We start from the raw sequence: 14,198 nt of genomic DNA, 5'->3' as shown, positions 1-14,198 counted from the left end.
ATTGAAACTTTCTTTTCTTTGATTAGAAGAATGAACGGTTGGAACAATAATCCGAGTGCAAAACAATTCAAAGCATCTTATAGAAAAGTATTACATTTAGCAAATGTGTCTGTTCCTTTAAGTGCAAACTGCATTCCACAAGACGACACTGTACTACTTAATGTATCTAATAATGAATCTGTAAGAAACGAGCAAGTAACTGCACATAGTGTACAACAAAACGCAAATAATGATTCTGAGCAAGATGCTGCAAATGCTATTTTTATGGATCATGATTATTTTAATCAAAACAATAATTGGTTCTTAACTGAATATGCTGAGGAAGTTATTACGTACATGTCTGGATTTGTTGCTAAAACTATTACACACAAAATTGATTGTTTATTTTGTAAACAATTGCTCATTGCAAGCGAGGCACAGAAAGAATCAAACACATATACTGGTAAACTGTTACAGCGAAAAAATCGCGGTGGTTTGTATGTAGCATCACCTGATGTTATTATAATATGTAAGAACGCAGAAAAAACTTTCAGAAGTAATCAAGACAAATTATTTACAACTAAAAATATATTAAATGTTTTAATATGTCAATCTTTCCGCTCACTTCCTTTATATGTATTTAATACAGATAGACATATTTATGAACAGTCTCTATTGTTTGATCACCGAAGTCAAATAATAAAACTAATTTTAAAAACTTTTTTCAACGCGCGTCTTAAACATGAAAGTACAACGCTTACAAATTCCATCCGAAGAATAAGAATGAAAAACAATAAATTAACACTTTTTCAAAATCAATAGAATTCGAATTATAATACTGAATAAGATACATATGGTTAAAGTTTTCTCTGGTATTTTAAAAGTATATAAACAAAACTACTACACATTTTTAATACTACAACATTTAATGTTATATGTTTCTATAACATTAATTGTTAATATTCATTTTATGTTAATGTAACACATTAATACTATAACATTTTATATGTAAACGATAAGTATATATCCTAATAAACACTAAGCAACAGTTCCAATACATCTGTCATTTTATTTTGTATTCAATTATACCTTAATTATTTTATATATTTATTTATAATTATACCTTATTTATATTTATTTGCTATTCAATTAGACTTTATTTTATACATCGCAATTCCCTGAATGAGGTTCCTCCGCCTTTCTGCATATCTTTTGAAAAACTATAAACATATAATACTTTAAATTATTTTGATTTGAAGCTGAAGAATATTTATATATAATAAATAAATATATATGTGATAAAATCTAACCATACTCAGATTTATTATACATTACCTGTGAAATTGCCATGGAAACGAAGGATTCCATTCTTTGTAACATATGTGGCACTTCATAATTTTTGGCAATTTTAGCCACACTAACTTTTGCTATAAAATATTAAAAATAATTATCACTTAAAATAGTAGCGATTTTAAGATTATAATAGCTCATATATATATAATAACCAAAATACATACAACTTGTGTTTGTTCCTAATATCGATGGTATTTACTTTATGCCGTATAGCTGCAGAACCACAGAGTAATATGCTTTTTACGTATAAACAGATATTGCTTTTTACGTCATCTGTTTATAGTATTTATTAACATTTGATATATATAGTCACCATCTACCATAGAGAAAGAGAGTTTTCACGTTCCCCAGCACTTTATTTCACTACTTTATTTTATTGGCGTCCTTTTATAAACTTGAATAAATACCGATAAACAAACTCGCCGTAAAAAGCATTATCTTTTTATATGTAAAAAACGTATTTACTCTGTGATACAGCAACTTCTAGCCGTTTCACGTTCCAAGTTTTAGGCCGGTATTCATAGTTGGTTCTTATATTTAAGACCGTCTTAAGTACAATCTCAAGATGTCATTAACCAATCACAGAGTCGTATTAGCATCTTAAGATATTACTTAAGACGGTCTTGAAATAAGATCTGACTATGAATACCGGCCTTAGTTTCTCGTTCCACCTCGCTTCTCTTTCTTAATGCCTCCCTCCCATCACACTTATTTTGCGTACGCATGCGCGAAACGAGAGAGAACGAACAGCCACACAACAGAGTGTCTCTCTTTCTACGTCGCCTATACCCCCACTCCTTAACGCTCGGTCTAGATATAATATGTCTATGGTAACGACAAACAGGCACACTGCGCATGCGCAGATTCTAACAACGCTTCGCGAAATAACAATTCAAAAAGAATTCTTTACGACTACGATAAAAAACATTTCTTGAAGAATTCTGGATCGATATTTCTTTTGAAGTCTTAAAGAACATATATTTTTCGATCATTTTAATCTTGAGAAACAAATTCTTATGAAATTCTTTTTGAACAGACATCCTGAAGTCTACAAGAATTCAAACACGCGAATTCTTATAGAAATAAATTCGATTACTTGTGCTATCTGGGAATTCTTATGAAGTTCTTTTTGCACAGACATCCTGAAGTCTACAAGAATTCGAACACGCGAATTCTTATAGAATTAAATTCGATTACTTGTGCTATCTGGGTAGTTAACTGAGAAAAAGAGTCTATAAATGATTCGTAACTCGTGCAATTGCGCTCAACTGGAAACGTTTGGCAGTTATGAAATGTTAATATTTAATATTGTTGTTAAACATAATATAGAAATATTTTTCTAGGAAATGTATACAAGTAAGGTTACAATCATTAAATCGCTCACAGTGCTCACGTACATAACTTTGTCGCGCGCTGCGATTAACTCAATTTATTATAATTTATTATAATTTTTTAACAAAGCGAAAATATAGCGCAATGAACATCGTTACGTAATAATCATTCGTAATTCATTTTCGTGTATATAATAATTTTCGTGTATATAATATGTAGCTGACTGCAATCTTTAACTCTATTCAAATTTTGTACAACACTTCATTTAGCATTGTATTAATCATTAAGTAGCTTTGAGTACATTTAGTAGCTTTTGTATATTCGTCAGTTTAATCCTTGAAGTTATTAAGACTTGCATGAATTTTTACCGCAAGTCCTCTTACATCTTTTATACGTCTTCTGTAAAATATATAAAAATATATCATAACTGAATTAACTCGCATATCTTGGTCTGTCTTTTTTTTCTCCATTGCTTAACTTCTATTCGCCTCCCGACTTGACGTATACGCTATTTTATATAGACGCGCGCGCTATTTAACTTTAATATTTCACTGTTACTATTACACTATTAACCACACAACTGTCAAAATATGCCATGACAGCCGGTCATGAAGTAAGCACAAGAGAACCAATCCGCATTGCGGAAAAGCGACAATAATATTTCGATAGATTCGAGTATGGATGACATGCCCTTTTTAGAAGAGGATGCGTAACACTACAAAATGCATGATATTAGTACAAAATTACCTTTTTCAAAAAAGGTAAAAAAAGGGCGCCAAGTACACGCGTGGTTGTTACCTCGGAAAAAAACCAAGTGGTAGTATCATTAATTTTAAATGCAAAAATAAATAAAATCTATTCTAACCTAGGTGATAGTAGCTTTAATTTTTCTGAACAAAATTATTAAAAACAGAAGTCGTTTTTGTTCGACCCAACTGGCCTAATAATTAATATATTTAAACTCACAACGTTTCGAAAAATTATCTCACAAAATTGTCTCACAAAAATTGTCTCACAAAATTGTCTGACAAAAATTGTCTCACAAAATTGTCTCACAAAAATTGTCTCACAAAATTATTAAATTACAAAATTGTTACTTTATTCAATCCAAGTGATATCTACCTCGAAAAAACCTAAATAACAAGTGGTATCTATTTAAAAAAAAAATATGTGAAATCTTTTAATACTGCGCCAATTACAAAGAGAGAATATATATATTATATATATACCTTAACAAAATTATTATTATATCACGAAATTGCGTTACCAAACTCAATCCAAGTGATATATATATTTCAAAAAAATATATTAAATCTTTAAATTACTCCAACTACAAAGAGAATATATATATTGCTTTGAAAAATAATTGTAGTGCAACTACTCTTAAAAAATAAAACAAAATTGTGTTACCTAACTCAACCCAAGTGGTATGTATCTTTGTATTCCTGAGGATCTTTCTATCAACCCAAGTGGTAGTAGTTTTAATTCTCCTTGATAAAATTATAATATTACAAAGAATCATTTAATCATTTTAATCACAAAGAATTAAAGAGGTAACATTATTGTTCAGTAAATTTGAATCAGCACATAGCGCACTCTAGTGTTGCACTTATTTTGTTTGAGAACCGTTCCGAAAAAGACAAGATGGCCACGGCCGTGATACGAGACGGACGTCGTTGTAAGATTCTCTCAATAAAAGTGAAATCCAGTGAAATACAGTCCACTAATCAATCCCGTAACCAACATGGTCCTTCGAGCCGGATACAAGGCATCGAAGTGAGCGGTTTAGAAGAGATAGACAAGTCCGGAAAACCACAGGGCGTGTAAGCTGAAAACTGCGATACGAAACGTAAAGTATCCGGTTACGAGAGAAGAGAAAGGCCATCTTCCAAGCAAGCGTTGCGTTCCTTGACACGCAAGCTTCAGCACTCGCGACGTTCGTAATCATACGGACAGCATCAAGCAACAAGAAACGTCTTCGAGGCAAGTCTTGCGCTCACAAAACGCACAAGCTTCTACGTTCGAAGACAGCATTGTGAGAGAGCCGTCGTCAAGGCGGGCATTGCGTTCACAAACACGCAAGATTGACGTACGCAGTCATTCGGAGGCGACGTCACATTCAATCTGGTTGTGCCCGCAAGTCGAGGAAGCAGTTCTCCGACAAGGGGAAGTATCACCGCTATTTTCCGACAAGGGGAAGTATCCCGCCATTCCCGCCAAAATTCGTCGTCTTCCCACAAGGAGAAGCAGCGCCCAACATCGTAGCGGGCGAGGCAGCAAGCAGCAAAAAAGGGGAAACAAACCAATCAGAGAGCGCTGGTGTCGACGGCACTATTGTCTTACGGTCGGCAAGTAAGTGAGCAACCCAACCTTCCGATCCTTATCCCAATACACACCTGTCAAAGTAAACAGGGTGATTTCTCGAAACGCGTTAATTTGCGAAATGGAGGCATTAATAAAGGCGCGCGGTTATGAAAAGGGTAAAATCACTACGTTTAAGAACTACATTAATAAAGTGATCGCCGGTTCACCGGATGCAACGCAAGCGTTAGAAGACATAAAGAGGTTAGAGTTAATAGAGCGACTCAAGCGCATACGCGAGGTGCTTATTAAATACGACGAAATACAAATTAAGATCGACGAAATTACTGTAGACCAAACAGAGACGACAGAATATCGCGAAAAGTTCGAAGAAGAGTATTATAATGTGATAGCTCAAGCAGAAATGTTACTTGCTCGCGGCAGTGTGACACAGATTCTCGGTGCAGCTACTATTAATGCTCAAGGCACAATATCACAACCAACGATGCCGGCACCAGATGCACAAGAGCAGGGTAATGTTTTGAATCCTCCTAACATCCAAAGGCAAGCGAGTCAAAACATTATTTATAAGACTCCCGGTATTAAATTACCTACTATTGAATTGCCTAAATTCCGGGGAGATATATCAGAATGGCTTGGATTTCGAGACACTTTTCAGTCGCTTATACATACAAACGAAACTATAGACCCAATACAAAAGTTTCACTATTTAAAGGCTGCATTAGAAGGAAAGGCGGCTCAAATTATAAAATCGTTAGAGTTCTCGGCTATCAACTACGCTGTAGCATGGGATACAATACGCAGTCGTTTCGATAATAAAAGATTGTTAACTCAGAATCATATCAAGGCGCTTTTCAATATTAATTACATGAAAGAAGAGTCTTCCGCTCAAATTCGCGATATTGTAGACACGCTTAACAAACACATAAGAGCTTTAAATGCATTGGGACAATCAACAGATCACTGGGATGCGTTACTTATTTATTTAATCTCATCGAAGATAGATAGCACTACAGCAAGGGAATGGGAGAAACAATGTGCAGATTACGAACTTCCGACTTTAGATGATTTCAAAGATTTTCTTAACTCGCGGGCGAATCTATTAGAAACGTTAGAATTAAACAGCAAGGGGGCACATAAATTAAAGGGAGCAGATCGTAGTAATTCAAAATCACTCCTAATTCAGAAACAAGCTTGTGCGGTCTGTAAGGAGGCGCATCGCATACCACAATGTCCAAAATTCCTAGAGCTTACACCTCAAAAGAGGGTAGACTGTTTAAAGAACGCTAAATTATGTCTTAATTGCATGAAGTCTGGGCATTTTATTAAAGATTGTAAAGCTGGCTCATGTAGAAAATGTTCTGCCAAACACAACACATTAATACATTTTGACAAGTCTTCCTCCTCACAAGTCGCAGATACCAGCGAAGAGAATTCTAATACGGCAGTATTATGTTCACATAATCAGACAAATAATGGTCACGTTATATTATCAACGGCATTGATACTTATTAAGGACAAGCAAGGTAAGATGCATAAAGCACGTGCAATACTCGATCCTGGATCACAATCCAGTCTAATTACTAATAGTTTGTGTAAAAAACTACAATTAGAGAAAGGTGAAGTACACATTAATCTAGAGGCTATTAATAACTCGTCATGTCAGATTAAACATAAATGCAATATTAGAGTAAGAGCGCATCACAATGATTATGAATTCGTTATATCATGTCTCATTATTCCAGAGATAACAGGATCGTTGCCGAATATGAGAATTGACAAACAGAAGCTGCAAATACCGCCGAATATTAAGTTAGCAGATCCTTCGTTTCATATACCTGCTCAGATAGACGTCCTCCTAGGAGCAGATTGTTTTTGGAATTTACTTTGCATTGGGCAACTTAAGGTAGGAAAGAAACTTCTGACAATGCAAAAAACAAAATTGGGTTGGATAGCAGCAGGGCCCTTAGGAAATCCCAGTACAGATTCAGTACGTTGTAACTTAAGCAAGTGTGTTGATATACACAATCAAATCGCGAAGTTTTGGGAACTCGAAGAATGTTCCAATCAGAAGCCACTTTCACAAGAAGAAAGGGAATGTGAATCATTATTTGCTCAAACGTATAGGCGCGACGAGAACGGTAGATTCATTGTTAATATCCCTTTAAGGCAAGATCCGAGTGTATTAGGAGCGTCTTATCAAAGGGCGCTAAGACAATTAATTAAACTCGAGGCAAAATTGAGTAAAGTTCCAACCATTAAGGAGCAATACGTGTCATTCTTGAGAGAATATGAGAAATTAGGACATATGACGGAACTAAAGGATGTTCAAATGAATGAGGCTGCTTATTATCTTCCACATCATTGTGTTTTGCGTAGCGAAAGCTTAACTACAAAAATCCGTGTTGTCTTTAATGCCTCAGCGCCCACTGACAACGGTATTTCTTTGAACGATATCCAAATGGTAGGTCCTACGTTACAGAACGATTTACTCGCAATAATTATTCGATTTAGAACACACACATATGTAATATCAGCAGACATAGAAAAAATGTTTAGGCAGGTACTTGTCACACCCGAACAACGTTTCTTGCAAAGAATACTATGGCGTTGGCATCCATTGGGTCCAATACTAATATATCAATTAAACACTGTTATATACGGTGGCGCAGCATCAATATTTTTGGTTATTAAGTGTCTAATGGAATTAGCTAAAAGGATTGCGGAGCAATTCCCCGAAATAGCAAGGATTATCCGCGATGATTTTTACGTCGATGACCTTTTATCAGGAGCCGACTCTATAAAAAGGGCGAAAGACATAGTACACAAGATTTCAAGTGTTTTAGCATCTGCAGGATTCAGACTTCGTAAATGGGTTTCTAATGAGCCCACGATACTTCAAGATATCCCTGTAGAGGATCAAGTTCCAAATTACGTTAACTTCACAGACGGTGGTCTAACAAAAACTCTTGGCTTAGTATGGGAGGCACACAATGATGTACTAATATATTCGCGGAAGGAAATAACGCAAAAAAAGGTGACTAAAAGAAGTATATTATCTGAAATAACTCAAATATTTGATCCACTGGGTCTCTTAAGTCCGTGTATTATCATAGCTAAAATGTTGTTGCAAGATTTATGGTCGCATAAACTAAAATGGGATGAATCTCTCCCGCACGATTTACATTCCAAATGGACATCCTTTCGTACGCAATTAGAAAATTTGAAACAAATTAGAATACCGCGACATGTGGTTTGTAAGGAGTATAAGGAAATACAGTTACATGGATTCTCGGACGCGTCACAAAAGGCATACAGCGCGTGTATTTATATTAGATCAGTAGACGCTCAAGGCAATATTAACATTCACTTGTTATGTTCCAAGACAAGAGTAGCTCCCCTTAAGCTGCAAACGATAACGAGGCTGGAACTCCTTGCTGCTCTTATACTCGCGCGTTTAGCTGATAAGGTTCAAAGGTCTATCAATATATCATTCGATGATATTTCCTACTGGACTGATTCTCGCACAGTTCTTGGTTGGTTACGAATGCAACCGAACAGATTGCAGGTGTTTGTATCGCACCGTGTTGCAGAAATTCAAAATTTAACAGATTGTAATAAATGGCGACACGTACCGACTAAAGAAAACCCGGCAGACCTATTGTCTCGTGGATTGTCTTTGGATCTCTTAGCGCAATCAAAGCTCTGGTGGCATGGTCCATGTTTTCTATTGAAGGAAGATCGCGAATGGCCAGTCATGCCAATACTCGAAGCCAACACATTAGAAGTAAAAAGGACGCTTTGTACTCTAAGCTCGACAGATTCGCCTATTTTTAAGTTTACTGCGAATTTAAATCACCTTATACGCATCATGGCTTATTGCAAACGCTTTATAGATAATTGTAAGCGTCGCGATAAACATGGATCAGGTGTTCTTACAGTTGCAGAATTAACAGAAACTTTACATATACTTGCGAAGCTAGCTCAAGCGCAATCCTTTTTGAATGAAATTGAGATGCTTAAAATGGGTGAGCCAATAACAAAGGGAAGACTAGCCTCACTCAGTCCCTTCATTGACAATAAGGGTCTTATACGCGTAGGTGGGAGACTAAAGAACTCAGAGTTCGATACCGATAAAAAACATCCTATAGTCTTATCCTCTGAATATCAGTTTACTAAATTACTTTTCATTAGTGAGCATTTACGGCTACTTCATGCCGGACCACAATTGCTTCTATTTTCTATACGTGAACGTTTTTGGCCGATCGGAGGCAGAAGCTTAGCTAGAAAAACAGTACGTAGTTGTGTTAAATGTTTTAGAAATAAACCACAACATATCCAAACACCGATGGGTGAGTTGCCCAAATTTCGTGTAACTCTAACTGCACCTTTCCATGCTACAGGCGTCGATTACGCCGGTCCTTTCTTAATAAAGGATCGAAAAGGTAGAGGTAGTAAGACAAGTAAGGCGTTTGTATGTCTATTTATTTGCTTCGCGACAAAGGCGGTGCATCTGGAGTTGGTGTCCGATCTGACATCCGAGGCCTTTATAGCAGCATTGAGACGTTTTTCCTCTCGGCGAGGAAAGCCAGCACACATATATTCTGATAATGGAACTAATTTCGTCGGTGCTAATAGAGAACTAAAGAGTCTTGCACAATTCTTGACAGATGAAGCAAAAAACATAGAAAGAGCATCCGGTGAAATAGGTATCACGTGGCATTTTATTCCCGCTCACTCCCCGCATTTTGGTGGCTTATGGGAAGCCGGAGTAAAGTCCACAAAACATCATTTGCGACGAATAGCAGGTAACGCAGTATTGACGTTTGAAGAGTTTTATACCTTCCTTACGCAAATTGAAGCTTTGTTGAACTCCCGACCATTAATTCCAATGTCCTCAGACCCGAACGATTTAACTCCTATTACACCTGCTCACTTCTTGATCGGTCGAACACTTACATCTGTGGCAGACCCGACACTAATGCATCTCCCTGAGTCAAAGTTGTCTAGGTGGCAGCTAGTCCAGAAGCTCCAACAACATTTCTGGCAGCGATGGAACAAGGAATACATTTCCGAGTTGCAACAACGCACTAAGATGACAAAATCAGCCGAGCCTATTAAGGAGGGGACGCTAGTCGTTATCAAGGAGGACAACCTTCCTCCTTTTAAATGGAAGCTTGGACGCATCATTTCCATTCATCCAGGCAAGGACGAAGTGGCGAGAGTCGCCACAGTAAAAACAGCGACAGGGGCTACCAAGATTACAACCGCGAAACTCTGTCCGCTACCTCAAGAAGAATGTACAAATTAGTTATAATTAGATTTAAGAAACGTTTTTTGTTTGTCAACTGTTCTATAAGTTATATTCCTATAATATTTACAGTTAATTGGGTTCTCTTAGTATTCATTATTATAGTAGATATTCGTCTTTTTGCTCAATAGCTCGAGATTATAATTATTTTACTTACACATTAATTATTTGATTAATTATTTTGAAAGTGCCTTTCAACGTGGGCCGGTATGTTCAGTAAATTTGAATCAGCACATAGCGCACTCTAGTGTTGCACTTATTTTGTTTGAGAACCGTTCCGAAAAAGACAAGATGGCCACGGCCGTGATATGAGACGGACGTCGTTGTAAGATTCTCTCAATAAAAGTGAAATCCAGTGAAATACAGTCCACTAATCAATCCCGTAACCAACAATTATAAAATAAAAATATTTAATTAAAATAAAATAAATAAATTTTTCTTGTAAAAAACTTGGCGCTGCTTTTTTAAAGTCTATCCAGACAAACTTGCATAGGTGCATAAGCATATGCATAAAGAGATGGATTGGTCTATTTCCTTTTGCACATATATCTGAACCAATCAATTTTTTACGCTTATGTTTATGCGCGATGCAAATTTGTCTGGATAGACTTTAACCCTTAACTGGCACACGTCCGCGATCGAACGTTATCTGCACACGGGGTGTTGTACACCCCACACACTTTGAACGTTGGGTACGGCGAAATGGAGGCTCCAATAGGCTTGAAAGAAATCAAGTACATACATTAAACACTGGAAAATGATACCCATTAGCCTAAAGTATGAAATTTTTAGTTTTGAGGCTTCAAAAAAATTCCTGCTCTTGGGGTGTTCAACACCCCATGTGAAGGTATCAATTTTATACGTCAGATTCGAATTGTGTTTGGAAGCGAAATTCATAGATTATCCGACCGAGAAAGATGTTTAAACTTGACGAAATTTGTTTTGGGGTGTTTGACACCCCGCGTTCCAGTTAAGGGTTAAAAAAGCAGCGCCAAGTTTTTTACAAAAAAAATTTATTTATTTTATTTTAATTAAATATTTTTATTTTATAATGTTACCTTTTTAATTCTTTGTGATTAAAATGATTAAATGATTCTTTGTAATATTATAATTTTATCAAGGAGAATTAAAACTACTACCACTTGGATTGATAGAAAGATCCTCAGGAATACAAAGATACATATCACTTGGGTTGAGTTAGGTAACACAATTTTGTTTTAATTTTTAAGAGTAGGGGAGACCGGGGCTAAAACGTCTACGGGGTAAATACGTCTAATCAAATATCTCGGAACCTGTATATTGTGCAAACTCGCTATTAACATTGTAAACGCTGCTTATAGTACCCATGTGACCAACGGAGTTTCGGCAGGTTACCTGCCGTGTTATGATTTTTACGAGGGCAAACGTGTTTTCGAAAGGTGAAAGTTACATTTTCTGCGCGTGGAAATTTTGTAATATCTGCAATAATATTTGCTCTCCAAATCTCGAGGTACGTGATTATAAAGAGTAATGCATGCTGAACACGAATCCAGTGTAGTTTTTTCATTATCGTTGATGTCTAATATTTCGTGGGCGATCAAACCTGAAACTTGTGTTTGGGGCTAATCGGTCAGTAAGCAGTCCGGGTGCATTTCCAAGGCATTTTCGGGCTCACTGCATATGAAATATGGATGAGACGGGAATTACAACCGTTCAGACACCGAATAGAGTCATCGGACGTCAAGGAGTGAAACAAGTCGAGCGAGTGACTTCTGCGGAAAGAGGAACCCTCGTAACTATTTTTTAATAATGTTTCGCATAAAAATTTTAAATAAATTTTTATATTTTTCTCTTAAAAAACAATTATTGCATGTATCCTATTATTTTTTAGAATTAGATGTACGTATATGTATTGAAAATGCAGTGCAGACTGTTATACCCCGGCATTTTTGAGATTTTAATTTTTCCACCGTTGTCGTTTTTGCTCTATACCGGTTAAACAAAGCGACGTAGACAAAAATTTCCTATATAAATTTTATAGCTAAAGGTTCACTTTTTACAGTGGTATACCACATTTAACTACAATTATTTATTTTGTTGTTAAAAATCGGCACCGAAAAAAAACTGACCTTTTAGCCCCGGTCTCCCCTAGTTGCACTACAATTATTTTTCAAAGCAATATATATATTCTCTTTGTAGTTGGCGTAATTTAAAGATTTAATATATTTTTTTGAAATATATATATCACTTGGATTGAGTTTGGTAACGCAATTTCGTGATATAATAATAATTTTGTTAAGGTATATATATAATATATATATTCTCTCTTTGTAATTGGTGCAGTATTAAAAGATTTCACATATTTTTTTTTTAAATAGATACCACTTGTTATTTAGGTTTTTTCGAAGTAGATATCACTTGGATTGAATAAAGTAACAATTTTGTAATTTAATAATTTTGTGAGACAATTTTTGTGAGACAATTTTGTGAGACAATTTTTGTCAGACAATTTTGTGAGACAATTTTTGTGAGACAATTTTGTGAGATAATTTTTCGAAACGTTGTGAGTTTAAATATATTAATTATTAGGCCAGTTGGGTCAAACAAAAACGACTTCTGTTTTTAATAATTTTGTTCAGAAAAATTAAAGCTACTATCACCTAGGTTAGAATAGATTTTATTTATTTTTGCATTTAAAATTAATGATACTACCACTTGGTTTTTTTCCGAGGTAACAACCACGCGTGTACTTGGCGCCCTTTTTTTACCTTTTTTGAAAAAGGTAATTTTGTACTGATTTAACTCAACCTAAGTGATATATATTTAAAAAAATATATATAAAATTTTTAAATTTCGCCAATTACAAAGAGAATATATATATATATATATATATATATATATATTGCTTTAAAAAATAATTGTTGTGCAACTACTTTTAAAAAATAAAACCCAAGTGTGGTACATATCTTTGTGTTTCCATTCAAGGGTCTTCCTATCCCAACTCAAGTGGTAATAGCTTTAATTCTCCTTGATAAAATTATAATATTGCAAAGAATCATTTTAATCACAAAGAATTAAAGAGGTAACATTACAAAATGAAAATATTTAATGAAAATAAATTAAATACATTTTTCTTGTAAAAAAACTTGGCACTGCTAGACCTCTGCTAGAAATTTAATAAAGTACTAAAATTTTTGATTGAATAAAAAAAACAATAAACATAATTTAGAGAAAAATGCGACGGGAGTGAAGAAGCAGTGCCAAGGTTTTTTACAAGAAAAACTTATTCATTTTATTTTAATTAAATATTTTATTTCCTACTGTTACCTTTTTAATTCTTTGTGATTAAAATGATTGTTTGTAATATTATAATTTTGTTAAGGAGAATTAAAGCTATTACCACTTGGGTTGGAATAGGAAGACTCTTGAATGGGAACACAAAGATATGTACCACTTAGGTTTTATTTTTTAAAAGTACCTAGTTGCACAACAATTATTTTTCAAAGCAATATATATATTCTCTTTGTAATTGGCGCAATTTAAAGATTTCATATATTTTTTTGAAATACATATTACTTGCGTTGAGTCAAATAACGCAATTTTGTGATATAATAATTCTGTTAAGGAGAAATTAAAGCTACTATCATTTAGATTGGATTTTTGGATTTATAAAATACATTGCGGGTACTTGGCACCTTTTTTGAAAAACGTAATTTTGTACTTATATTATTATACAATAAAATTGATTTTAATAAATTAAGATATTAATTGTGTTGAATTAATTATTTAATTTATTGTCCAATTATTATTAAATAATTAATAACATCTGAAGTTCTTGTATAGCCTCAACAAAATTTAATTGAATTTGGAAACAAAATTGCATGCTTTTATAAATATTTTCTTCGAATTTAAATAAATTTTG

At 34.7% G+C, this 14,198-nt stretch overlaps 1 protein-coding gene and 1 long non-coding RNA gene across 2 annotated transcripts; one reads left to right on the top strand and one right to left on the bottom strand.

The window, feature by feature from the left end:
- Positions 1-1,028: 1,028 nt before the first annotated feature.
- On the bottom strand, positions 1,029-1,886 carry LOC139784960 (uncharacterized). Its single transcript, XR_011721736.1, has 3 exons — positions 1,497-1,886; positions 1,315-1,406; positions 1,029-1,199 (listed from the first exon to the last, which is right to left on the bottom strand). It is a non-coding gene; the product is annotated as an uncharacterized lncRNA (long non-coding RNA).
- A 3,221-nt stretch (positions 1,887-5,107) lies between these two features.
- Positions 5,108-10,297, top strand: LOC139784961 (uncharacterized). Its single transcript, XM_071724137.1, has 2 exons — positions 5,108-6,512; positions 6,732-10,297. The coding sequence occupies exons 1-2, from the start codon at positions 5,108-5,110 to the stop codon at positions 10,295-10,297; spliced, it is 4,971 nt and encodes a 1,656-aa protein (XP_071580238.1).
- Positions 10,298-14,198: the final 3,901 nt, after the last annotated feature.

This window comes from Temnothorax nylanderi, unplaced genomic scaffold (assembly GCF_030848795.1).
Source record: "Temnothorax nylanderi isolate EJ_2023f unplaced genomic scaffold, tnyl_v1.0 TNYL_tig0714_pilon, whole genome shotgun sequence".
Lineage (NCBI taxonomy): Eukaryota > Metazoa > Arthropoda > Insecta > Hymenoptera > Formicidae > Temnothorax > Temnothorax nylanderi.
The sequence above is the reverse complement of the archived record's forward strand: the minus strand, read 5'-3'. Positions and strand labels throughout refer to the sequence as shown.

Coding starts and splice junctions, on each gene's coding strand:
- LOC139784961 (XM_071724137.1), top strand. CDS start 5,108: ATGGAGGCATTAATAAAGGCGCGCGGTTATGAAAAGGGTAAAATCACT. Junction 6,513..6,731: donor ACTTATTAAGGACAAGCAAG/GTAAGATGCATA, acceptor TCATTATTCCAG/AGATAACAGGATCGTTGCCG.